General features: G+C 48.6%; 1 protein-coding gene and 1 long non-coding RNA gene across 5 annotated transcripts in view; one reads left to right on the forward strand and one right to left on the reverse strand.

Annotated features, from left to right (window-relative positions):
- LOC104651835 (uncharacterized) overlaps window positions 1-27,022 on the reverse strand; it is a 115,912-nt gene that overhangs the window by 71,912 nt on the left and 16,978 nt on the right. Inside the window, exons 3-4 of the long non-coding RNA XR_745275.3 lie at window positions 23,218-23,315; window positions 14,357-22,717 (exon numbers count right to left, since the gene is read on the reverse strand). This is a non-coding gene — a long non-coding RNA (uncharacterized LOC104651835). The remainder of the gene's footprint in view (window positions 1-14,356; window positions 22,718-23,217; window positions 23,316-27,022) is intronic.
- CMTM7 (CKLF like MARVEL transmembrane domain containing 7) overlaps window positions 4,598-27,022 on the forward strand; it is a 79,058-nt gene continuing 56,633 nt past the window's right edge. Inside the window, exon 1 of one of the 4 annotated variants that reach the window (XM_074405925.1) lies at window positions 4,598-4,837. In XM_074405925.1, the coding sequence (XP_074262026.1) occupies window positions 4,676-4,837 (162 nt within the window). In that variant the 5' untranslated portion in view covers window positions 4,598-4,675. The remainder of the gene's footprint in view (window positions 4,838-27,022) is intronic. The other 3 variants (XM_039462004.2, XM_039462003.2, XM_039462001.2) reach the window with 3 other exon arrangements.

Below are 27,022 nucleotides of genomic sequence, written 5' to 3' on the forward strand. Positions count from 1 at the left end.
ACTCCCAGCTTGAATGAATTCTTTTTGCTTAATTTTAATTTCTGCCACCAAAAACACTGTGACTGAAACAGAGTCAACTACAATTTTACTGCTTTTTTCATTATATCTGATCAGATATAAACTCATAAACACACTGGTGAAGAAGAGCTGTAATCAGAGTACCTCTCTTTATTATTATTTTTTGGTGCCGTGACTCGGATTAGAGTACCACTCTAATTGAAGCTTTGAAATTGCCAATAAGCCACCTGCAATCCCTTGGTGCAGAGAAAAGGAGAATAACTTGGACATCTTGATTTTTTTTTTTTTTTTTTTTTTTTTGAGACGGAGTTTCGCTCTTGTTACCCAGGCTGGAGTGCAATGGCGCGATCTCGGCTCACCGCAACCTCCGCCCCCTGGGTTCAGGCAATTCTCCTGCTTCAGCCTCCTGAGTAGCTGGGATTACAGGCACGCGCCACCATGCCCAGCTAATTTTTAGTATTTTTAGTAGAGACGGGGTTTCACCATGTTGACCAGGATGGTCTCGATCTCTCGACCTCGTGATCCACCCGCCTCGGCCTCCCAAAGTGCTGGGATTACAGGCTTGAGCCACCGCGCCCGGCCGGACATCTTGATTTATCACCAGATATTCAGAGGTCAGCCACCTGGCTGGCTCCCTCTTAGAGAGTGACATCCTTTTTTTTTTTTTTTTTTTTTTTTTTGAGACGGAGTTTTGCTTTTGTTGCCCAGGCTGGAGTGCAATGGCGCAATCTCGGCTCACCGCAATCTCCACCAGGTTCAAGTGATTCTCCTTCCTCAGCCTCCTGAGTAGCTGGGATTACAAGCATGCACCACCAGGCCTGGCTAATTTTGTATTTTTAGTAGAGACAGCGTTTTTTCCACGGTGGTCAAGCTGGTCTCAAACTCCTGACCTCAAGTGATCCACCCGCCTTGGCCTCCCGAAGTGCTTATAGGCAAGAGCCACTGCCCATGGCCAGAGTGTGGCACCTTTGCAGTGGACTGTGGGCTGGGTGCAGTGGTTCATGCCTGTAATCCCAGCACTTTGGGAGGCCAAGGCAGGTAGATCACCTGAGGTCGGGAGTTCTAGACCAGCCTGACCAACATGGAAAAACCTCGTCTCTACTAAAAATACAAAATTAGCTGGGCATGGTGGTGCATGCCTATAATCCCAGCTACTCAGGTGGCTGAGGCAGGAGAATCACCTGAACCCAGGAGGTGGAGGTCATGGTGAGCCAAGATCACACCACTGCACTCCAGCCTGAGCAACAAAAGTGAAAAACTCTGCCTCAAAAAAAAAAAAAGTGGGCCATGAAGCCTTTTGCCTAAGACCTTGCAAAGGTCTCCCCAGGGGACAGCTATTCACACCCAGCAGACAACACGCTAGTGTGGACATCTCAGTGCACTTGGCAAAGCCAGTCTCTGAAGCCTCCTGTACACTGGGCCAGCCATGGCCCTTGCACTGGTAAGCATCTTGCTCCAGCTCTTCAGTGATCGCAATAAAGTGATTAACGCAGAGTAGCCAGCACAATGATTATTTCCTATCAGAGGTGGGCGGTGCGTTGCTAGGCAACATCAGGCAGAAAAGCCCAGCAATGTCTCAGCAGTTTCTGAGCAGACTCAGGAAGTGACAGTGGTTCTCCAACTTGAGCATGCATCAGAATTGTAGATAGTGGTGGTGAAGGGGGTGGGGAGTGAGGGTGGGGTTGTGAAGACTTGTCAAGACACACACTGCTGAGCCCTACCCCTAGAGTTTCTGATTCAGCAGGTCAGAGTGGGGCCCCAGAAGCTGCATTCCTCACAAGTTCTCAGGTGCTGCTGGTGTTGCTGGTCTGGGGACTATACATTGAAAAATCACTGTTATAAGATTGCTGAATTAGATAAAGACCCCTCAAAGGAGAAATTATCCAGCACATGGTTTTTCCACTCCCCTGAAGCCCTCACCTCAGCAAAGATGCCCTGCCATCTCCACTGTGGGTTCTGAAGCCTTGGACAAGTATGGGAGTGAAATGTACACCTACGTAAAAAATGATACACAGTACTAACTTCATGCCTGTGGGCACAGAGCCAGAGATGTCACAGCATGCCTGCATCTCTATCACATTGTCACAGCAGTCCCTAGATGCAATGATTCCTGCATTACAGAGAAAGAAATGGAGGTACCAACAGGCAGCCGTCACTGTTGTCCACAAAGTCACACATGGAAGGCAATTTTTTTTGGTTATGAGAATTGTCAAATGCACATAAAGGTGGAATTAATAAACCCCCAAATGCCTCAACCGTAGTGGGCTCCAGCAATGACAATGGTTCTCAAATCTGAGGGTGTATCAGAATCACCTGAGAGGCTTGCCAAAACAGAGACTGCGTGGGTATCATCCACACACAAGAATGACTAAAACTGTGCCACACTGAAAACTCTTCTGATGACAAGACAGCACTGGCAGGGAATCAACTCACAAAGGTAGTTTTCTGTTTCGTTCTGCTTTGTTCTTGAGGCAGGATCTTGCTCTGTCACCCAGGCTGGAGTACAGTGTTGTGATCACAACTTCCTGGGCTCAGTCGATCCTCCCACCTCAGCCTCCTGAGTAGCTGGGACTACAGGCATGTGCCACCATGCCCGGTTCATTTTTGTACTTTTTGGTTGAGATGGGGTTTTGCATGTTGCCACGCTGTGTCAAACTCCTGAGCATGACTTTGGCATTACAGACATGAGCCATGGCGCCCAGCCAGATTTTTTGATGTTATCTCTAAATGAGTAAATCTAAATATTGCCACAGGGACACTGCTCAAAAGGCAGATTGATAACATACCTCATTCTGGCAGTCCTGTTTGGGCCTGTCTTCATTTTTATGTGTTTTTCTTTAAGACACAGGGTCTTACTCTGTCACCCAGACAAGAGTGTAGTGACAAGATCATAGCTCACTGCAGCCTGGAACTTCTGTCCCCCAGCAAGCCTCCTCCCTTAACTTCCCAAGTGCTGGGATTACAGGCCTGAGCCACCACGCCTGGCTTCTTCATTTTAAAAACCACCCAGAAGGGATACAAAATAGAATGTCACTTTGACAGCTTTTCTTTCTTTTTTTTTTTAAATTGAGACAAGGTCTTGCTCGGTAGCCCAGGCTGGAGTGCAATGCCGCGGTCATGGCTCACTACAGCCTCAACCTCCTGGGCTCAGAGGCTCCTCCCACCTCAGCCTCCCAAACAAGCATGTGCCACTGCACGCAGCTAATTTATTTTTATTTTTTGTAGAAATGGGATCTGGCCATGTTGCCCAGGCTGACAGCTTCTAATAGAAGCAAACATATGCTCCTCTTGTGACCAGTAAGTTCACTTGCAGATATTTATCCCAGAGAAATGAGAGTTTGTATTCTTTTTTTTTTTTTTTTTTTCTTTTTGAGACGGAGTTTCGCTCTTGTTACCCAAGCTGGAGTGCAATGGCGCGATCTCGGCTCACCGCAACCTCCGCCTCCTGGGTTCAGGCAATTCTCCTGCCTCAGCCTTCTAAGTAGCTGGGATTACAGGCACGCACCACCATGCCCAGCTAGTTTTTTGTATTTTTAGTAGAGATGGGATTTCACCATGTTGACCAGGATGGTCTCGCTCTCTCGACCTCGTGATCCACCCGCCTCGGCCTCCCAAAGTGCTGGGATTACAGGCTTGAGCCACCGCGCCCGGCCGAGTTTGTATTCTTAACTTGTACCAGAATAGTCACTACAGCCAGGAAAGAAATGAGGGAGGAGGAAGGAGGGAGGGAGGAAGGAAGAAGGGAGGAGGGAAGGAGGGAGGCAGGGAGGAAGGAGGGAAGGAGAGAGAGGGAGGGGGGAAGGGGGAAGGACGGAGGGAGGGAGAGGAGGGAGGGAGGGAGGGAGGGAGGAAGAAGAAAGGAAGTTCATTTCATCAACCGGGTAAACTTTTTAAAAATATGGTATCTGCACAGTGGAGTACTACTCGGCAATAAAAGGGAAGGAACTGATACGAACTACTTGAATTCCCAACAGGATGGATCGTCTAGTGTGTTATGTTGAATGACAATATTCTACATTACTTCAAGTTTATGAAGTCCAAGAACAGGCTAAACGAACCTCCAGCGACAGAAAGCAGAATCCACTGCAGGGGTTGGCTGAGGCTGGGTGGGGAGGGGTGCGGGAATGGGGACAGGGAAGGAGGGGAGGTCAGGATGGCCCCCCACGGAGCTTACTGGGGGTGATGGGCACGTTCTATTTGTTGATCAGGGCGACGGTTACACAGGTGTACACATACATAAAAATTAGTGGAGCTGAACACGTAAGGTCTGGGCATCACACTGTGTGTAAGTTAAACTTCAGCAAAGTGCTCTCAGCACACATCCGCAGCCGCACCCACACAAAATCCCAGGAGGCTCAGTACCAGCTGCGGTCCGGGCCTTGCCCACTTCGGGGAGGCCACGACCCATGGCATCCGGTTTCCTCTTGCTCCAGTCCAACTTCCGCGCATCTACGCGGCCGGGACTGCCACTACCTTTCTGGAAGGCGCCGGCCGGCCGGTCCCGGCTGGATCCCGCCACAGGCGTCCCCAGCTGCTGGGCAGGGACCGGGGCGCCCCGCCCTCCCCAGCGCCCGCCCCCGCCCGCCCCCGGCCCGCCCTCAGCATCTGGCCCCCGGGCCGCGGCCCCAGGAGGCGGCCAGCGAGTTGGGGCCGCGCGATGTCGCACGGAGCCGGGCTCGTCCGCACCACGTGCAGCAGCGGCGGCGGCGCGCTCGGACCCGGGGCCGGTGCGGCCCAGCCCGGCGCGAGCCCCCTGGAGGGGCTGCTGGACCCCGGCTACCCCCGCACCCACGCGGCCCTGCTGAAAGTGGCGCAGATGGTAAGAGAGGGCGGGGCGCGGGCGGAGGTCCCACACGGGGCGTCCCGGGAAAGCAGGGCCCGGGTCCAGCCGGAGCCCCGGGAGCGTCGCGCAGCGGGCGGGGAGCCGCGTGGCTCGAGTTCGCGGCGGGGCTTCCTCCGGCAAAGTTGCAGCCTCAGCCCCCGCGCACGCAGGGCGCCGGGATCGCCAGTTTCTCCGGCCACCACCCCCCACCCTCCACCCCGCCCCGCGGGGCCTGACCCGCCTGCTGACCGAAACCACGGGCAAAAGTTCCTTTTCGTCTTTCTTCCTCTTTGGGCCGCGCCGCTTCGAACCCGAGCCGGGGGTGGAAGAGTAGCCCAGGCGGCGGCGCTGAGGCAGCGAAACCCGACCTCCTCCCAGTCCACGGCCTCCTTTTTCCTCCCGGCGGAGCCCAGCGCGGCAGGGCGTCCCTGCTCTGTGCGCAGTGTCACTTGAGGGAGGAGGTCAGGGGGTCTCGCGTTCCAAGGTGGGAAAAAGAACTGGGGCCCTCGAGCCGGCCGTCCTGGTCCCCTGCGCTCTCAAGTTCCAAGGGCAGGTGGTCAGCTGGGAAAGGCCTGTTCTCAGGGGCCGGTTCTCACGTGGGGGAGCCAGTCTCTTGAATGGGAGCCGGCCGTGGAGCCAGGCAGGATGAATGTCTGGACTTGGGTTGTGGCTAGCTCAGCACCAGGGCCTGCCTGCCACCAAGGCAGACGTTGCCTGGCCGATTCCCTTGTCGTCCACTCTTTTCTTTTCTCCCCTCCCGTTTTTTCTTTCTTCTTTAAAAGTCTGTAATCTGAAACACCTTTGCCGTTTGTATGATGTGCTTTGGAACTGGGTTGGGCCGTTTGTGAGTCTCCACTTGCAATGTTTGCACAGAAAATGGTAGGGAGGGGAGTGGGAAGTTTCAAAAAGGGGTGTGGGGAAAGGAACGTGGGGCTGGCGCATGGTCACAGACCCAGAAGCTGGGGCCTGTCAAAGTGGACTGGCCCAGGGGTTGGACACAGGGTCTCAGACGTCTGTGCATCTATGGCACTGCTCTTCCACACACTGGGTATGCATAAGGTGGCCCTCATGTCCTGCTTGGGCCAGACCTAAAGAGAAGGGGGCACTGAGTTCCTGCCTCCTTAAGAACAGTGTCTCGATGAAGCAAAAACTAGGAACAGAGGCATTTTAGCATTGTACCAAAAAATCTGGTGCTGAGCATTGTTGGGTTTGAGCAGGGCATTTTTTTGGCCCAAGGTAAGAGATTTGATCAGCCAAAGAGAAGAGACCAGCCCATGTCACCATCGTTAAAAGATGCACTAGGGTGAGACAGGCCCTACCCGAGCACTGGAAGGAGACTTTGGTAGACAGAGAATGGGATCAGAAGCCTCCATCTTGGCCTATGAGTTTGCTGGACAAAGATATGGGATGAAAAGTCTCCCTGTCGGTCTATGAGTTTGGTACACAAACATAACGGAGATGAAACCTGGGCAATATAGCGAGACCCCATGTCTTAAAAAACAAAACAAAACAAAAAAAAAACTGGTGTGATGGTGTGGGCCTGTAGGCCCAGTTACTTGGGAGGATTCATTGAGCCGGGGAGGTCAGTGAACTGTGATCGTGCCACTGCACTACAGCCTGTGTGACAGAGGGAGATCCTGTCTCAAAAACAAAAACACACCAAAAAAGAACGGTAATGGAGATGAGAAGACTTCATGTGGTCCATGAGTTTGATGAATAAAGATATTGGGAGATGAAAAATCTCCACCTCAGTTTTTGTTTGTTTGTTTGTTTGTTTTGTTTTGAGATGGAGTCTTGCTCTGTCGCTCAGGCTGAAGTGCAATAGTGCAATCTCAGTTCACCGCAATCTCTGCCTCCCGGGCTCAAGTGATTCTCCTGCCTCAGCCTCCCGAGTAGCTGGGATTACAGGCATAAGCCACCATGCCTGGCTAATTTTTTTGTATTTTTGGTAGAGATGGGGTTTCACCGTGTTGGCCAGGCTGGTCTTGAACTCCTGACCTCAGGTGATCTGCCCGCCTCGGCCTCCCAAAGTGCTAGGATTACAAGCATGAGCCACTGTGCCTGGCCTCCAACTCATTTTCAGCTACTCAGCTAGCCTCTGGCCTATGGCCCTTGTGCCAATTTGCAATTCACAAGAGTGGGGCCTGTTGTTCCGGAAAAAGAACAAAGACTTGAAGAATTTCTTTATCTGGCTGCTGCTTCTCTGTGTGCCCCTCTTACAACCATGCTGGGAGTCTCACACCTTCCCTGGAGGCGTCTCCATCACTGCTGTAGCCTTGTTTGATCAGACCCTCTGGGGCAAAGTTGCCCTTGCCGGCTGGCCGTATTAGAGAAACTAGTTAGGGCCATCTACTGGGCCTCTTGTCTAACGCCTCCCACTTTTCCTCCTCCGCTGCTCTAAAGCTCTGCTTGGGCATTTGGGGTTCATCTGTCTTCTTTGCTGGAAAATGCTTGCTTAGCCAAGTTTTAACATTAGGAAAGGGCAGAAGCAGCTAAATTAATGCCACCTATTGGGCTCTCTTTCTATGGGTCTCTCATTTTGACCATGGACGTCTCAGTTGCATACTGAACAGGCTGACCCTTTTGTCCTCAGCTTCTCATGACATGTTTTCATTATGATCTGATCAATAGATCTGCCAACAAGTCGTCTTAAGAAATCATGAGACAGTCTGTTCCACCGGAGAATGACTCCCCTTGTCTTGGGCCTTGTATTTTTTTGATACAGAAAGGGTTTCACTATGTTGCCCAGGCTGGTCTTGAACTCAGGGGTTCAAGGGATCTGTCTACCTTGGCCTCCCCAAGTGCTGGGATTACAGGTGTGAGCCACTGCACCTGCATGAGACTTTTTTCAATAGTGACATTTTTGAGACCTATTATTGTTTTTGATCATGTTCTAGTAATTATGTACTATATGCCATGTATGTGTAATCTCACTGCATGTTTCTAGGAAACCAGTGAAGTCACATGTTTCATAGGTAAGGAAATAGGCTAAAGAGGTAAAGAGACACTAAAGTCTCACAGCTCTTAACAGTAGTGGCAGAACTGATCCAGGCCTAGAGGGCTCATCTCCAGAACGCATACCTCTGGCAGAGTTGTTGCTTGTTAATAGTTCTAGGGAAATCAAAGCCACAGTGAGATAACACTTCACACCCACGGAGATGACAGTTAAAAGGACAGAAACTGACAAGTGGTACAGATAAGGCGGATGTGAAGAAATTGGAACGCTGATACAGTGCTGAGAATGCAAAACGGTGCAGCCACTTTGGGAAACGGTGCAGTTTCTCAAAAGTTACCATGTGACCCAGCAATTCTACTCCCAGCTCTACCCGAGAAAAACGAAAACAGATGTCCGCATGAAGACTTACACATTCATATGTGTTCATAATAGCATCATTCATAATAGCCAGAAAGTGGAAACAACACAGCGGCCCATCAAGTGATGATGTATAAACAGCAACTAAAACTGCATTCATACAATTGAATATTATTCAATCATAAAAAGGGAGAATGAAGCCAGGCGCGGTGGCTCACACCTGTCATCCCAGCACTTTGGGAGGCTGAGGTGGGTGGATCACAAGGTCAAGAGATCGAGACCATCCTGGTCAACATGGTGAAACCCTGTCTCTACTAAAAATACAGAAAATTAGCTGGGCATGGTGGCACGTGCCTGTAATCCCAGCTACTCAGGAGGCTGAGGCAGGAGAATTGCCTGAACCCCGGAGGCGGAGGTTGTGATGAGCCGAGATCGCGCCATTGCACTCCAGCCTGGGTAACAAGAGTGAAACTCCGTCTCAAAAAAAAAAAGGGAGAATGAGGCACTGATGCATGAAATACTGATAACCTTAAAAACACTAAGCTCTGAAAAAAGCCAATCACAAAAGCCTACATGTTATGTGATTCCACATATGTGAAACGTCCAGAATAGGCAAATGTATAGACACAAAAAGTAGATTGGTGGTTGCCTAGGTCAGGGAGCAGGGGTTGAAAGGAAGTGGGAAGTGACTGCTGTAATAGGTGTGGCGTTTCTTTTGGGGGTGATGAAAATGTTCAAAAATTGGTCATGACGCTGGGCGCAGTGGCTGACGCCTGTAATCCCAGCACTTTGGGAGGCCAAGGTGGGTGGATCACCTGAGGTCAGGAGCTCGAGACCCGCCTGACCAATATGGTGAAAGCCTGTCTCTACTAAAAACTACAAAAATTAGCTGGGTGTGGTGGCGGGTGCCCGTAATCCCAGCTCTTGGGGAGGCTGAAGGAGGTGAAACTGCTTGAATCCAGGAAGCAGAGGTTGCCATGAGCTGAGACTGCACCACTGTACTCTAACCTGGGTGACAGAGCGAGACTGCGAGACTCACACATACACACACATTGGTGATGGTGAGAGTTGCACAACTGAATATATTAAAAACCACTGAGTGTTATACTTTAAATGAGTGAAGTGAATGGTATGTAATTATGTAAATAGATCTAGGGAGGAGTGTGAGGGGCAGGGTGCTCTGTGTGCACCACTGGGCGTGGGGAGGCCACAGCTACGCTTCAGGAAATCCCCATGGCGTTCCCACTGCACCCACCCCTAGAAGAAGGGGTGTTCACTGCAGAGTCACAGAAGCTGGGCTGAAGAGCATCCCCTGAGTGCCTGAAGGGTCTGAGCTAAAAGGGATGCCCTGGGGTGTGAGGGGGCTAAATACCCTTGCTGCGGGAGTAAGGAGACCCCAGGATGGGGCTTGTGGCCCTACCAACACTCCTTTCTGTTTGTTCATTCAACAGACGTTTATAACTGCCACACTCATTTCCATTTGTGCAGAAGCAGATGACTGTGACCAAGTTCTTGGCCCTCAAGAAATCTGTGGTTCAGCTTGTCATGGGAAGAGGGTCTTGTACTAAGAGCTGGTTCTTGGATCTCGTGCAGGAAAATATTCGGGCAAGTTGTATAGTGAAGTTAAGACAGTTTACCAGGCCAGGCACGGTGGCTCACGCCTGTAATCCCAGCACTTTGGGAGGCCGAGGTGGGTGGATCACCTGAGGTCAGGAGTTTGAGACCATCCTGGCCAACACGGTGAAACCCCGTCTTTACTAAAAATACAAAAATTAGCCAGATGTGGTGGCACTCAGCTGTAATCCCAGCTACTCAGGAGGCTGAGGCAGGAGAATCACTTGAACCCGGGAGGTGGAGGTTGCAGTGAGCCGAGATCGAGCCACTGCACTGCAGCCTGGGTGACAGAGTGAGACTCCATCTCAAAAAAAAAAAAAGTTTACTAGAGACTACTCAATTACAGAGTAGGGAGTCTGCAGAACACAAGAGGAGGAACATGCCCATTGCAAACACAGTGCTTGCTTTTACAGGTTATTAAAAACAGTGTACTTTGTTGCAAAAGCTTGTGGTCAGCTTGCCAAGCTATTAGTATTGTTACTTTCCTATGTGATCATTGATTTTGGCAAGAATGTATGAGTGTACCATTACTGTATTTTTAAAACAGAACCTATTCTTAAACTAAGAATACTTTTTCTTCTTAAAGTACTGGGACATTTCCGTAAGTTCTGGGTCTTTATAGTTAATATTATTAACTCATTCCCTCAAGCATAAACATCTTGTGACCAGGATTGCCCAACCCCTGGGAATGTAAGAATGTAAGAAAGCCAAACCCTGCAGGTTTGGCTTTCTCTGGCCTTTATTCAAAATGGAGTCACTCTGGTTAGGATGCCTCTGACAAGCTGAGGGGGTGAACAAGTACCCAGATTGGATGCTGAGGAAGGCAAAAGTTCTGATAGTTGCCCACCTTATGGAAGAGGGTTAGAGAGCAAAGGTGATATGTAAATTGCATCTTGACAGATGAGTGTAAGTTTGTCAGGTTGGGAGTGGCTCATTTACCCCTCTAGAGCCTTTATTCAGTATATGTTTATTAGAGATAAGTGATATTTTAGGGGTGGGAAGGAAAAAGATGTAGCAAGAAGTGAGCCGGTATTGGAATAATTCTTTTTTTTTTTTTTTTTTTTTTTGAGACGGAGTTTCACTCTTGTTACCCCAGGCTGGAGTGCAATGGTGTAATCTCGGCTCACCGCAACCTCTGCCTCCTGGGTTCAGGCGATTCTCCTGCCTCAGCATCCTGAGTAGCTGGGATTATAGGCACGCGCCACCATGCCCAGCTAATGTTTTGTATTTTTAGTAGAGACGGGGGTTTCACCATGTTGACCAGGATGGTCTCGACCTCTTGACCTCGTGATCCACCCGCCTCAGCCTCCCAAAGTGCTGGGATTACAGGCTTGAGCCACCGTGCCCGGCCTGGAATAATTCTTAATTGTCCAACCCCAGACATTTAAAAATGGGTACCATCTTATGCACCGAGCATCTGCTATGCTCTTAATCGTATGCTATGTGGAATACAGCTATTAACAAAATAGACTCTTTCTGCCTGTGCAGAAAAACAGGCTGTGACATTTGCATAACTGTAACATGGACAGAGAATCAGAATGTATTTCACAAGTGGCAATGATGGAAATCTAAATTTCTTCCAGGAAGTTCATTTATTTGTTTGGCAAATGTTTGTTGATCACCTACTGTGATCAGCTAATTAGTAGGTCATCACTAGTAGGTGATCACTACTGTGTGCCAGGGCACTGTGGAAAGACAGATGAGCCCCTGTCTCTTTATACCCAAATAGAGAAAATAAACATTAATCAAATGGTTATGAGTATGTTATTACAAACCGGTTTGGAAATTATGAAGAACAAATACTCAGTGGTATAGAGCATACACTAGGGGGTATGACCTTTTATGGGTTATAAAGGGCATTTCTAAGGGACATCTGACTTGAGCATGAGGAAATAACATCACAAGCAGAAGAAAGAGCATTGGCCGACGCAATGGCTCATGCCTACACCCAGCACTTTGGGAGGCTGAGGTGGGTGGATGGCTTGAGTACAGGAGTTTGAGACCAGCCTGGGCAACATGGTGAAACCTGGTATCTACAAAAATTGGATGGATGTGGTAGCATGTGCCTCTAGTCCCAGCTACTCGGGAGGCTGAGATGGGAGGATCACTTGAGCTTGGGAGGTCTAGGCTGCAGTGAGCGGTGATCACCGCTGCACTCCATCCAGCCTGGGTGACAGAGCAAGACCCTGTCCTCCCATCCCCCCCAAAAAAGAAAAAAGAACATGGACCATGGCTCTTAGTGGAGGGAGGAGAATCTCTAGGACTGGATGGGAGAAGAGGGTGGGAGTACTGGGGATGAGACTGGAGGTACGCAGGGACCAGACCCGAGGGTCTGCCAAATCTTGAGGAAGGCGTAGGCCTTAGAAAAATCAGCAAAGCGTTGTATCAACTCACCATTGATGAGGTGATTCTCAACTAGGGGCTGTACCGCCCCCTAGAGGGATATTTTGGAATTTGGTGGAAACTTTCTTTTTTGGTCTTCACAGGGATTAGGGTTATGTTACATACACATCTTATTCATTTCAGAATAGTAATGAGGACAATGCAAAATACTTTGTATCCTAAAATGATGTTTTATCTGGAATAAGATTGAAGGAACCCTCCCAGACCTGGTGCTAGGGGTTGTACACTAAAGTTTCTTCGCCGGAGAGTGGGTCCTAGAGACCCTCTAAGAGGGTTGGGTGCAATTTCGGGCTTCACTTTGGGAACTCACAGCTTAGGTGCCAAGTGGAAGTCAGCTGTGGGGAATGTCAGCCTCTGGTCTAGCTGTGAATGGACCTGTTAGAATAGCCCAGCATCATCCAGAAAGCCCGCCCCTTTACGTTCTGCTTTAGACCTGGATGGCGGCGGGGACGGGGGGTCTAGTTTGGTTCCCAAGTGCAGTCTGCATACCCATGTCCTGCTTCATGGAATTTGAAAGTTAAAAGCAGCAAAGAACCTCACTGCCCAGATTCTTTGATCTCAGCCCATTCCCGACAGGAAACTACTTTCCGTCAGTGACCAAACGAATGCAAAAATAAAAAATAATAAAATAAGTTACTGGCTTTATTGCTGCTAACAAAAGTAATACTTGTTCATTGTGGAAACTTTGGGAAGCACAAAGAAGAAAATAGACTCACCCACTCCCCCTTCTCCAAGATTAAAAAGTAAAACTGAAGTATTCTATAGCAGATACACATAATTTTGGTGGTGTTTTTCTTTAAAAAACAAACAAACAAAAACAGAATGATCCTACACATATTTGTAAAGCCTTTTTTTTTTTTTTTTTGAGATGGAGTCTCACTCTGTCACCCAGGCTGGGATGCAGTGGTGAGATCTCGGCTCACTGCAATCTCTGCCTCCCAGGTTCGAGTGATTCTCCTGCCTCAGCCTCTCCCTCCCCCCCCCCCCCCCCCCAGTAGCCGGGACTACAGGCACATGCCACCACGTTCGGCTAAGTATTTTTATTCTTAGTAGAGACAGGGTTTCACCATTGTTAGCCAAGATGGCCTCAATCTCCTGACCTTGTGAGCCACCCACCTCGGCCTCCCAAAGTGCTGAGATTACAGGCCTAAGCCACCGTGCCCAGCTGTAAATGCTTTTCTTGTTGTTTAATATGTGGTGCGTTTAGTTCGTCTGCAGTTGGGTTTCTAACAGTGTTGTCTCACCAGTCCCGGGGGTACCGTAGCACGCTGTGGCTCGGGGAGCTCCCAGTCCTACCTGCCTACAAAGGACGCTGTGAGGAACCTCCTCGTAGAGAATCCTGGTGTACAAATCTGTAAATACTGCCTCAGGATAAATGGCACTGACCTTTTACAGAGAGAGAAATGAAGTGCCTCTTGCCCTTCTGAGGTGGCTGGCCTAAAACACTTTTCTAGACTTTTTAACATCTAGAAATTAACGAGTGTCCGTTTATCGTCCAGGAATTTCAAGGAGCCGAGTGCGATAGTAATAGCATTTACGCGGTAATCGTATTTTTGGTGTCTGATGACTCGGAAAAGGAACAGCGTCAGAGACAGACTAGAAAATTCAAAATTGCTTTTAAACGTTCTTAAGTAATGGCCACAGGATCTGCATGTATTTAAAGAATAAAGTACCACTCTTGTGGAAGACCTTATCTATTCAGGCTGCAGAGCTTAAAGCTTTTGTAGTCACTGGCAAGAATTCCCATCCAGAACGCCTCAGATAATCACCTACAGCCGGGCTGGGAATCACTGGCCAGAGGGAGGCGATGGGGATGGAAACGCCAGCCCAAGGTCCCCCAGGCTGCGGGGGCCAGGGCGCAAGAGGGTAGAGGAAGGGTTCGGGGTCGGTGTGAGCCCCATAGGTTTTCTGGCACTGCAGGGGCCCTAGAAACCCCCGTCCCCGCCAGCAGGCCAGGACCCTGGAATCCTGGGCGTTTCCCTGTGTGCGCCGGTGTATTTATTTATATTCCCGTTGCAGCGAAGGCCGTCCTTCTGCCCTCCTGCCAGCCCTGGCCCTTCCTGTGCAGCCACTGGGCAGCCGTCTGTTTCCTCCCCTCTGCCATCTGCCCCGCGCCCGCCCCGCGCGGCCCCGGAAGCCCGGCCCGGCCGCACGCGCACGCTGGCTTTGTCACCACTTTGGCTCACCGGTTCCTGGGCTCGCTGCTCACTCCCTGGCAGGGCTCGCGGCGTCTGCGGCGACTCCCGGGATCCGCAGGGGCCTGGCTCCGAGCCCGGCGCCGGCAGTAGCCGGGGGGCTGCGGAGGGAAAGGGGACTGGGACGGGGTCACCGCCGCCGCCGCCGCCGGCGCTCCCGGGTGGAAATCGCCAGCAGAGCCCTTTTCAGCCTAATGCAGAAAACGCGCCTCACCTGGCTTGTGTTTAAATCAGCAAGGGCGGTGGCGGCTCTTCTTTTTCCTGGGGCAGCCGCCCTCCTCCCTCTGTCCAGCCGCTCTCTTTAGTTTCCTTTAAGCAAAAGTTTGTTTATTTGTTTTTTTGAGCCGGTCTCTGTTGCCCAGACTGGAGTGCAGTAGTGCGACCTTGGCTCACTGCAACTTCCTCCTCCCGGGTTCAAGCAATTCTCCTGCCTCAGCCTCCGGAGTAGCCGGGCGCACACCACCACCACCCCCAGCTAATTTTTGTATTTTCAGTAGAGATGCGGTTTCACCATATTGGCCAGGATGGTCTCGAACTCCTGACCTCGCGATCCACCCACCTTGGCCTTTCAAAGTGCTGGGATTACGGGCAGGCATGAGCCACCATGCCCAGCTGCTCATTTTTTAAAAAAGAGAAAAATGAAGTTTTCCGAAAGAAATTTGAAGAGGCTTCCAATTAATTGGAGAAATTAATTAAGTGCTTTTGGGTACAGAGTGAAGTGGAGCCTTCTGGAAAGCAGAGAGAATTACCGTAGTGTGACCTCCAAATACATTCAGTCTCTTCTGCCTCTCGGGGCTCCTTTGTTCTCTGAGAAGGCAGCAGCAACTCTCCACGTTGTTTGTGAAGAAGTCTACTCCTCCTTCAAACGTTTCCTCTTAAGTTATGAGAGTGATACTTAGTTATAGCTTTTGGCCCTTAGGTGACAGCCACTGCGCTAGGTGGTTTTTGTTTTGTTTGCTTTGCTTTTTGTTGTTCTTGTTGTTTGCTTGTTTTTGAGACAGGGTCTTACTTTGTCACCCAGGCTGGAGTGCAGCCTTGACCTCCTGCGCTCAAGCTCAGTCTTCCTGTCTCAGTCTCCCAAGTATTAGAGCTGGTACGGCGCAGGCCACCGTACCTGGCTAATTTTTTGTAGAGACAAAGTTTTGCCATGTTGCTAGTCTTGAACTCCTAGCTTCAAGGGATCGGTTTACCTCAGCCTCCCAAAATGCTGGGATTACAGGCATGAGCCACCATGCCGGCCAGGTGAGGTGTTTTTAATATGTGTTACTTGCTTAATCCTCACAACATTATTATGAGGTATCGTATCATCCCAAACTCACCGAGGAAACAGAGGCACAGAGTCATAAATACTGAAGGTGGATTTTGGGCCAGGCAGCCCAAGTCCCCCGCTTTGTTCATGATCATGATGCTGTGTAATACACATTGTATATACATGTAATGACATTCCTATGTCATTAAACACTGTTTGAAAGTGGTGTTGCGATCGCTGCATTCAGTCCATTATTTGATCATGCTATGTAATTTGCTCATTTGGCTCTTCCTTGATGGGCAGGCTGTGGCAGATCTAGAAGGAGGGGGCTGTGAGACGCAACAGCAGGTGCTAGTGATGACCTCATCCTTTGTCAGAGGTGAAATCAGCTGGAGTGGGGAAAACCCCTGACTGGGCTACTGAATGGACTAAGTATCATGACCCAAGATTATGATCATCTTCATTTTTAAGTTCTAAGTTCCTCCAGGAAGGACTGGGAAGAGAGGGAGTATCTAAAGTTTCAGTTCCTGCTCTACTATGTCTCGTGATTTTACCTGCAATTTCCCTTTGTTTAACCTTTTTTTGGCTCTATCTCAGCCCACTGCAACCTCCGCCTCCCAGGTTCAAGCAATTCTCTTGCCTCAGCCCCCTGAGTAGCTGGGATTACAGTTGCACGCCACCACGCCAGGCTAATTTTTGTATTTTTGTAGAGATGGGATTTCACTGTTTTGACCAGGTTGGTCTTGGACTTCTGACCTCAAGTAATCGCCCTCCTTGGCCTCCCAAAGTGCTGAGATTACAGGTGTGAGCCACCGCCCCGTGGAGTATTCAGTTTTCCCTCCTTTTGGTTGAACAGAAGCTGAGAGGTTAAAAAAGTTAAATACACAGCTGCCCAAAGTTAAATACATCTATTAAGTTCTGTAGCCAGCGTTTGAACCGGGTTCAGCAAGTCTTCTTCCACCATAGTGTGCTGTCTCTCCATGAACGGGGAGCAGCTCCCACATTAGGCCACCGTGGTACGCACACCTGAGGGTGACTCCCAGTGAGTCACATCCTTGTGTAAGTCCATCCTCTTGAGTGTGAGTGGAATCTCTGACATGCTTCTAACCAACGGCATATGGCACAGGTGGCAGGATGTCATATGCCAACGTGAAGAAGGGATTTTGCAGATGCAGTTAGGGTCTCAAAGGAGTTGATTTTTTTTTTTTTTTTTTTTTTTTTTTTTTCCGGACGGAGCTTCCATCTTGTTACCCAGGCTGGAGTGCAGTGGTGCGATCTCAGCTCAACACAACCTCTGCCTCCTGGGTTCAAGCGATTTTCTTGCCTCAGCCTCCCGAATAGCTGGGACTACAGGCACGCATTGCCATGCCCAGCTAGGTTTTGTATTTTTAGTAGAGACGGGGGTTTCACTATATTGGTCAGGCTGGTCTTGAACTCCTGATATCATGATCTGCCCGCCTTGGCCTCCCAAAGTGCTGGGATTACAGGCGTGAGCCACTATGCCCAGCCAGGAGTTGATTCTGAGTTAATTAAAAGATTTTCCCCAGGTGGACCTCCCTTCATCAGGTAAAAGCCTTAAAAGAAGTACTGGGTCCTTCCCAAAGGGAGAGGGTCTCCTGCTGGCTCAGAAGAAGTAAACTGCCTTGTTGAGAGAGGGCCCGGGAGGGGCCACATGACAGGCATCCATGAATCATGCCTAGAAACCAGAGCAGCGCTCAGCTGACAGCCAGCAAGAAAACGGGACTTGAGACCTATGGCTACAAGAAACTGAAACCAACAACCATGTGAGCTCAGAAGAGGACCCCAAGCCTGGCCAACCTCTTATTACAGTCTTGTGAGACCCTGAACGGTGGCCTTCTGCCCAGACTCCTGCTCTGTGGAAACTGTGGGATGATAAATGAATGTTGTGTTAAGGTGCCAAGTTCGTGTTAATTGGTTGTGAAGCAATAAATAACTAATGCACTCACAAAAGCCTGTTTATCCTCCATGAAAGCTGGAGCTCTGATGGCTGCTCCTCAGCAAGGGAACTGGAGTGACAACAGGCGGGGTCGTGCTTATCACTGGGCGGTGGTCACACATCATTCCATTCCTGTGGGGTCAGTCCATCTGTTAAGTTAGTGCTCTGGGCATCCTGTGGCCTGGTTTACATGCAAGAGCTCATTCATCATTACAATATCCCTGTGAGATGTATTTCCACTTTACAGATAAGGAAACCGAGGTAGGGAGTTTATCTTGTCTGAGCCAAGTGTGATAGCGCATGCCTGTGGTCCCATCTACTCAAAAGGCTGAGGCCAGAAGATTGCTTGAGCCCAGGAGTTCAAGGCTGCAGTGACCTCTGATCATGCCACTGCACTCCAGCCTAGGTAACAGGACCCATCTCTTGAAAAATTAAACACATAAATACCTTGTCAGTTATACAAACTGACTCCATTTCCATATTTTGTCGGTTATACAAACCGACTCCATTTCTGAGCTGTCAGCCTCTTCCATGGCGTTCTCTTGGAACAAGTCCAAAACAAAGTCCGGATGCAAGCAGTAGCTCTGGTTGTGCATTGTTAAGTTGTATTTGCTTTTTGGAATAGATAATATTTACATGATCAGATTCAAAATGTACCAAAATTCCCCCAATTATCAGTTTTCCTCTCTGCAAGTATACAAGAGGCTGCTGGTGACGCCAGTTTCCTGCATAACCTTTGGGAGTTATTTCACACTTCTGCGTGTGCCTCCCCTCCTGTCCCAGGTAAGAGCATACCTACACTCACTGCTCTGTACTTGCATTATGCAACTTTCTGTCTTGGAGATAATTCCATATCCATTCAGAAAGTGTCCTCATTCTCCTCCTCTTTCATAGCTGCATTGTATTCCAGAGAATGGATTTACTCTGTTTTTTTGTTTGTTTGTTTGTTTGTTTGTTTTTTTGAGACGGAGTTTCGCTTTTGTTACCCAGGCTGGAGTGCAATGGTGTGATCTCGGCTCACCGCAACCTCCGCCTCCTGGGTTCAGGCAATTCTCCTGCCTCAGCCTCCTGAGTAGCTGCGATTACAGGCACGTGCCACCATGCCCAGCTAATTTTTTGTATTTTTAGTAGAGACAGGGTTTCACCATGTTGACCAGGATGGTCTCGATCTCTTGATCTCGTGATCTGCCCGCCTCAGCCTCCCAAAGTGCTGGGATTACAGGCTTGAGCCACCGCGCCCGGCTGGATTTACTCTGTTTAACCAGTCCACACTGACAGCCATTCGGGCTATTTCCCACCTTTTGTTATCTGGCCGTGTTGTCATGGTTACTCGTGTACATATCATAGTTTTGTGTATGTGCAAGAATATGAGAAGGAGCAAATCCTAGAAGTAGAGGACCTGCAGCAAACGTTGCATGCTTATGAACATGTTTTCACGGGTCCTGAAACTCAGCTTCTCAACATCAACTTGTGATCGTCTCCCAGAGGGCTTCAGAAGTCTTCCGCGTCCGCTGTCATGGAGAAGGACTCTACCTAGTGCTCAGTGTTCAGCATTCCACTGCTCCACTCTCCCAAGGTCTCTTACAGGGAGTGTTCAAGTCAGCTTCCCTAAAAGCAGAGCTAGATACGGGGATTCTTGTGCAACCGGTTTATTGAACGAGGAAAGGAAGCAAGGGTAGGAAGAGCAGGACAAAGACGAGGGTCAGCAGCTCAGCCTCAGCCTGATTCTGTGGGGCACACTGGAGAGTGAACTGCACCATGAAGATTGCCCTGTGTGGAGACAAGGGAGCTGGGCTTTTGTATACCTTTCATTGCCTACAGACCAGAGAGAAGGGAACATCTACTCCCAGGGATCTCCGAATCAGACAGCTCTAGTTGTTCAAGGGGAAATCATCAGCAGGAGGGTGCAGGTGTCCGGAGTTACCAGCAGCACCCACAGTAGCTGGGGGACGGATGCACAGACCTGATGAAAGGAAACCTGGGAATCCGAGCAGGGCACCAAGGGGGTCCCTGCTGCTATTCCATAGGAGCCATCTGAATTGTGGAATTGCCTCCCATCTATCTGGTGTCTGCCAAGGCTTCAAGCTGATGCACTTTGTGGACATACAAATCTGACCACACCTTCCTTCCACTTGCAAACCTGGCTTATCTGTATTCTTGCCCAGGCATGCCCCTGGATCTGCCGTGCCAGGCAGCTGCCTTACAGATCTCACCAGACTTTTGATGTTACTTTTTACTGTCCACTGAAAGAGTTGTGTTACAGTTTGCAACTCGCATTTGAAACACGGGGAGGGAAAAAAATGTTCCCCGAACAGAAAATACAGTCAATAGCAAAATTATTTCTGCGACCATTTTCAGGAGAGTTACAAGCAATGTCGCAGTAACACAAATAACTTGACCACATCTTTTTTAACTCCTTGGAAAGCCCTAAGGCCACAACCACAGAAAAAGTTTCCTGGAGATCAGATACTTGATTTCTGGAGCGGGGGCCTTCGTGACACACACTGTTTCACTGGGGAAAAGTGAAAGAGGCAATGCGGACCTTTGTGTTGATAATGTGACACTGGCTTTTCTTTTTATTTATTTATTTATTTATTTATTTTTTAGAGACAGCGTTTCACCATGTTGACCAGGCTGGTCTTGAACTCCTGACCTCAGGTGATCCCCCTGCCTCGGCCTCCCAAAGTGCTGGGATTACAGGTGTAAACCACCACACCTGGCCGATGATGGTTTTTCAAGGGTTCCTCAGTGTCCCCATTATCAAGCAGTACACCTTGTTTTCTGGCTGCCATGCTGGGCAGAGGAAAGAACTGTGTAGCATACAAGCATCCCCTGAGCCTGACAGGGGTCTGCTTGCTGACAGTAAGTCTACTAGGTGGGTGATGACGTAGCTCCTGAATTCATGGATGTGATCACTACTGTTGCTTATAGTTGCCTTACAGTAGTTTACGGATAAAAAATTACTTTCCTGATGTAGTGGGTTGAACGGTATCTCCTCAAAATATGTATCTTCCTTAGAACCTGAGAATATTCCCTTCCTTGGAAAATGAGTCTTCTCACATGTAATTAAGTTAAGGCTCTTGAAATAAGGGGATCACCCTGGATTACAATGGGTGGACCCTAAATCCAGTGACAAGTTACCTCGTAAGAGACACACAGAGGAGAAGGTGATGGTGATGTGAAGGCCAGGCAGAGAGTGGGTGACGCAGCAGGGCAGCCGCCAGAAGCTGGAAGAGGCCAGGACGTCTCTCCAGAGTCTCTGGACTTGACTTCAGCCCAGTGATAGTGATTTCAGACTTCTGGCCTTGAGAACTGTGAGAGAACAGATTACAGTTGTTCTAAGTCACCAAATCTGTGGGCTTGCTATAGTAGCCAGAAGAAACAAATACAGGCAGGGCACAGTGGCTCATGCCCATAATCCCAGCACTTTGGGAGGCCGAGGCGGGCAAATCAAGAGGTCAGGAGTTCGAGACCATCCTGGCCAACATGATGAAACCCTGTCTGTAGTAAAAATACAAAAATTAGTCGGATGTGGTGGCAGGCACCTCTAGTCCTAGCTTCTTGGGAGGATGAGGCAAGAGAATCATTTGAACCCGGGAGGTGGAGGATGCAGTGAGTCGAGATCCCATCACTGTACTCCAGCCTGGGCGACAGAGAGAGACTCTGTCTCAAGAAAAAATAAAGAAAACAAATACAGCCCATTAAACATTTTCCTTGCAGTCAGATTCTAAAAATCTTCAACATCGTAGACTGCAGACATTTCATTTTTCTCCTTTTAGGGGTGCTTTGCTCATTTCTAGGAATTAACTTTCAGAAAAGTGATGGCCACACTGTCTGCCTCTCAGACTGGCAGTGACATCTCAGTCCGCTTTGAGTACATCTTTTTCTTTGATAGCTTATTCAACAAGAGAAGCAGTCCTTGAATTTCTGCTGAGAAAAACAGAACAATGAGGACGGAAGAAAACATCAGAGGGCGCTTCTCAGTTGGCAGGGTGGGGGCGACAGATGGAAAAGTCCATTCCAAAGAAGCACTGCCTCTAGCCTTCCACAGATGATGAATGAAGTATCCCCAGATTCCCTTAAACCATCGGAATGCCAAATAAATCTTACTGCCTCCTAGCAGAATCTTGAAAGATGAGCCTACTGCAGCTCAAAAACACATGTATTAAAGTGGTCAAGTTAGCATTGCTTAATCTACTACTTGTGAATTGGGTGCTATCTTTTTAGTGTTTGTAGAAGTATTGGATGATTTAAGTCTCTTAATTATATATTTTTGTAACTTTTTGTTTATAAATAATCCCAGGTTTACAAAAACTTTTCAAGAACAGTACAAAGGGCCGGGCGCGGTGGCTCAAGCCTGTAATCCCAGCACTTTGGGAGGCCGAGGCGGGTGGATCACGAGGTCGAGAGATCAAGACCATCCTGGTCAACATGGTGAAACCCCGTCTCTACTAAAAATACAAAAAACTAGCTGGGCATGGTGGCGCGTGCCTGTAATCCCAGCTACTCAGGAGGCTGAGGCAGGAGAATTGCCTGAACCCAGGAGGCGGAGGTTGCGGTGAGCCGAGATCGCGCCATTGCACTCCAGCCTGGGTAACAAGAGCAAAACTCCGTCTCAAAAAGAAAAAAAAAAAAAAAAAAAAAGAACAGTACAAAGAACTCCCCATCTCCCCTTCACTCAGGTTCTCCGTTTGTTACCGTTTCATATTTGTTTGATCATTTTCCATTTGTATACATGCTATTACTTTTTTCTAGAAACCATTTGAGAGTGAGCTGCAGACTTCATGCTCTTTTGGCCATCAGTTCTTCAGCATGCATTTTCTAAGAAAGACCTTTTCTTATAGAGCTGCAGTGCAGTTACTCAAATCAGGTTTGAGTTAATGACACCAGGGCGATTATCTTATCTACAAGCCTTACTCAGATCTTGCCACTGACCCACTAATGTCCTGGGGTCTAGGATCCCATCCCAGATCATAAGGTGTATTCAGTGTCACATCTCTAATTTCCTTCCATCTGGAACAGGTTCTCAGTCTTTCTTTTTCTTCATGACCTCGACATTTGTGCAGAGTCCAGGACAGAGCTGTCCCTTCGTTGGATTAAAGTCGGTGTGGTGGGACCCTCTGATTCTCTGCATTTTGTAGCTACACTGGAGGCAGAAGACACAGAAAGAAGAGAAATCACGTTGGGCACTCCTCATCTGAACTGGAATGCCTTTGTTTCCACAAAAGTCCCTTTTGCAGACTTCCTATCTGAAGTTAATAGTTCAAGTTGAGCTTTACTGGATGTCCTGTTCTTTTAAAAAGCCTTAGCTAAGATGTCACCTCCTTGGGACAGTGGCTAACTACCGTCTTATTGTATGCTGTGATGTGACTCACCTCATCTAATCCTCACAATAGCGCTATCATTTATGTACTCTCATTTTGCATACTTTATAGGTGAGGAAATGAAAATAAACCCAGGTCTAGGGTGTGCCTGCTTCCCCGCTGGACTGCCCCCTGCGCTGCCTCAGAAGGGTCTTCCCCAGCCCCTCAGCTAAAGTAGTCCCCAGCCCCACCCTGCTATCAATCACCCTATCCTGTTTCCTGGTTCCAATTTCATTATAGCACTTTGCCAGCCAGAATCCCTTCGTTCAGTTCACTTCATTACCTGTTGTGGTGGGTCTTCCCCACCAAGACCTGAACTGCAGAGGGGCTGCCACCTTTCTGTCCAGGTCACCACGGGGTGTCCAGTTCCTCAGGTGGTGCCTGGAACACAGGAAATGATCTTTTTTCAAATGAACACCTGCATGTTTTCTTTGACAAAGCCTTTGGTAATAGCACTGCTTTCCAAAAAGTCAGCACAGATGAAAGGTTTGAGAGACTCGGGTCTTCTCTAGAAGATGCAATAATGAGGCACCTACTGAGGGAAGGGCCTGGTTGTGGGCCCAGCAGTGGAAAGAGCGCCTCTGCCGGGTTCAGAACAGGCCATGGGTCTGGCGCATGTATCTTCCAGCCCGTGAGCCAAGAAGTTGGGAGAAGGCACAGGTGGGTCCCCCAGCGAAGAGAGGCTAGGATGCCTGTCCTGGAGCAGCTCACCCCCACCCCCCGGCAGTTTGCGAGAGAGATGCCGTTTCTGTAGTAGCTGCCAGCCTGTTGTGATGGCATCTTTCTTTTTTCTTATTGAGTTGACAGGTTTCGGCAGACTCCCAATCAAAACAGCAGAAGCAAACAGAGACAAGCAGAGGGATGGGAGAAGTGTCCGTCAGCTTAGCAAGCTATCAGGGCCAGGTTTAATTTAAAGCAACACCAGGAAACACTGAATAGCGGCATCACCAACTGGATTAAAGGCTAAGAGAATCAAATGCCAACAGTGGCATTCTCACTTTCGGATGCCCTGAGTGTTAGCTATTTGGCGTGGTCCTCTGCCTGGCAGCGGCACTACCTTAAGTCACTCCATCAGATGTTTATAGAGTGACTGCTCTGCCTCAGCCCTTGAGAGCCACGGGGGACACAGCTGTGAATGAGGCACAGCCAGCTTCCCTGTCGCAGAAAATCAGGACCCTAAAAAAGGATGGTATTTCACCACATCAAAGGCGCCATTGTTTTAGCCACTCCCTAAGAAAGAAAGAAAAATATCAATTATGTGGTAACACGAATCTCTCTTACCATTTAGAATTTTTGTCTTACGGTTATTGAAAGAACTCTTTTAGATTAAATATAGATTTTATATATTTTTGTGAATATATAAAAAGGAAAATATGTGAAGAAAAATAAATTGGTTGAGATATCCCTAAAACTTTTTTAGAACCAGAGCCTTCCTCTTCTGAATCTTTTTATTTTTAGATGTTTCTACACAAGCTGTTGTCCTCTATGCCATCAAGAGTGTGAGCCATGCAGCATTTCTCACAAGAATCCATACAGAAACTACGGGCCATCAGCGCTGGGCTTGGACACCGGCTTTTGGTTCCCACTTTGGGAATGCTGCTAAGCCACCCCTGAGTGACCGTCCCCGCCATCAGCCCTGCACCCCTGAGGTCAAGCTGCTCTACTCTTGTCTCTGGGATTTTCTTCCTCCTGCTGGCACCTATGCCACACGTTTTGACGCTGGCATCTTGGATGTTGCCACATGCACAGGCAGTGGAAACTACACAACTGTTTTTCCAATGCCATTGTAAGAAACACCCTGACTCGGCCAGCCGCCGTGGCTCACACCTGTAATCCCAGCACTTTGGGAGGCCGAGGCAGGCAGATCATTTGAGGTCAGGCGTTAGAGACCAGCCTGGCCAACATGGTGAAACCCTGTTTCTACTAAAAATATTTAAAAAATGAGCCGGGCATGGTGGCACATGCATGGAATCCCAGCTACTTGGGAGGCTGAGGCACGATCATCACTTGAACCCAGGAGGCAAAGGTTGCAGTGAGCCACTGCACTCCAGCCTGGGTGACAGAGTGAGACCTTGTCAAATAAAAAAAGAAAGAAGAAAGAGAAAGAGAGGGAGGGAGGGAGGGAAGGGAAGGAAGGAAAGGAAGGAAGGAAGGGGAGAAAGAGAGAAAGAAAGAAAGGCCCTGAGTTGAGGGAATGAAAATGTGAAAGAATTGGCGTCTGTGAATCAGTGAAGTGTGGCTAGTGCCAGGGTGCTGAGCATGGTGAAGCATTATGAAGGGTGATGAACGTTATGGTAGAGGATGCTGTGAACACAGGTAACAGGGTTCCCTCCCGTCTGTGGTCAGACCTTCCTGCAGAACAAAGCTCCAGGCTGAGACCTAATGCATGGGAAGGGGCAAGGCAGGAGGAAAAGGTGGAAGGGTGCTCTGGAGGAGGAACAGTGTCTGCAAAGGCTTGCAGTCTTCTTGGTCAGTTCACAAAGTGGGCTTTTTGTTAGTGGTGAAGTATGGAAGAGCTGCTAGCCACGAAAATAACTTAGCGGTTCTGTTGGGCTTTGCCAGCATTCCCACCATAGCTAACTGTGTCATAGAAGCTGTTGGAGGAATTAACGATGCAGTGGGCATGTTAATATACCTAAATTAAAATATCTATCGCAGCCCAGGGGCAGTGGCTCACGGCTGTAGTTCCAGCACTTTGGGAGACTGCGGCAAGTGGATCACCTGAGGTCAGGAGTTGGAGACCAGCCTGGCCAAAATGGTGAAACCCCATCTCTACCAAAAATGCAAAGAAGTTAGCCGGGTGTGATGGCTGGTGCCTGTAATGCCAGCTACTCGGGAGGCTGAGGGAAGAGGATTGCTTGAACTCAGGAGGCAGAGGTTGCAGCAAGCTGAGATTATGCCATTGCACTCCAGCCTGGGCGACAGAGTGAGACCCTGACGCATACACACACACACACACACACACACACACAAGCTCACTGCATCATTAATTCCTCCAGCAGGCTTTTTTTTTTTTTTCATCTGGTTCTTCAGTTGAAGGGTCTAGTGGTTTTTTTTAAGTTTTTGAGATATTTGTTCTAGAAATACGAATTTTTAAAATATTAATATAATTAAATACGGAAGTTATTTGAAACAACTAAATCCCCCCATGGGCCCACCATTCCACAGTTTCTACAATGTCATATTTTGGCCCTTGTTTAAGAACATATGTGAAGTTTGCAGGGCTATAATCCTACTGATTACAATCAGATTCCGCTCTGTTGCTCTTTGTTTTTTTCGTGACGGAGTCTCACTCTGTCACCCAGGCTGGAGTGCAATGGCACAGTGTTGGCTCACTGCAGCCTCCGCCTCCTGGGTTCGAGCGATTCTCCTGCCTCAGCCTTCTGAGTAGCTGGGATTGCAGGCGCCCGCCACTACGCCCGGCTATTTTGTATATTTAATAGAGATGGGGTTTTACCATGTTGGCCAGGCTGGTCTTGAACTCCTGACCTCACGATCCACCCGCCTCGGTCTCCCAAAGCGCAGAGATTACAGGCATAAGCCACTGCACCCAGCCTGTTGCTTATTTTTCTATTACAAAATTTAATATTTGGTAACGTCCCTGTTGATATAAAATCTTCATAATTGCACATAATGTATACAATCATCTAAGTGGATATTTTTAAATTTACGTAACCACTCACTTTTAAACATGTAGGTTGCTTTTGAGCTTTTAACTACTATAAATGATATTACATTGAACATTTTCAGGGGTTGGCAAACTACAGCCCCAGACCAAATCTGGCCCGCCACCTGTTTCTGTAAATAAAGTTGTATTGGAACACAGCCAGATCCATTCATTCATGTATGGTCACTTTCACACTAGCACAGCAGAGTGGAGTTGCAATAAAGATTGTGTGGCCCACAAAGCCTAAAATATGTACTATTTGGTCATTTACCAAAAAGAAATTTCCAATTCCTGTTTTACCGTATGCAGCCGAATTTTCTTTTGACTTACATTATTCTCCTTAAGATAAATTCTGAGAGATGACTTACATTATTCTCCTTAAGATAAATTCTGAGAGATGGATAGTCACTCATAGGATACA

The sequence above is a fragment of the Saimiri boliviensis genome, chromosome 9, assembly GCF_048565385.1.
Source record: "Saimiri boliviensis isolate mSaiBol1 chromosome 9, mSaiBol1.pri, whole genome shotgun sequence".
NCBI lineage: Eukaryota > Metazoa > Chordata > Mammalia > Primates > Cebidae > Saimiri > Saimiri boliviensis.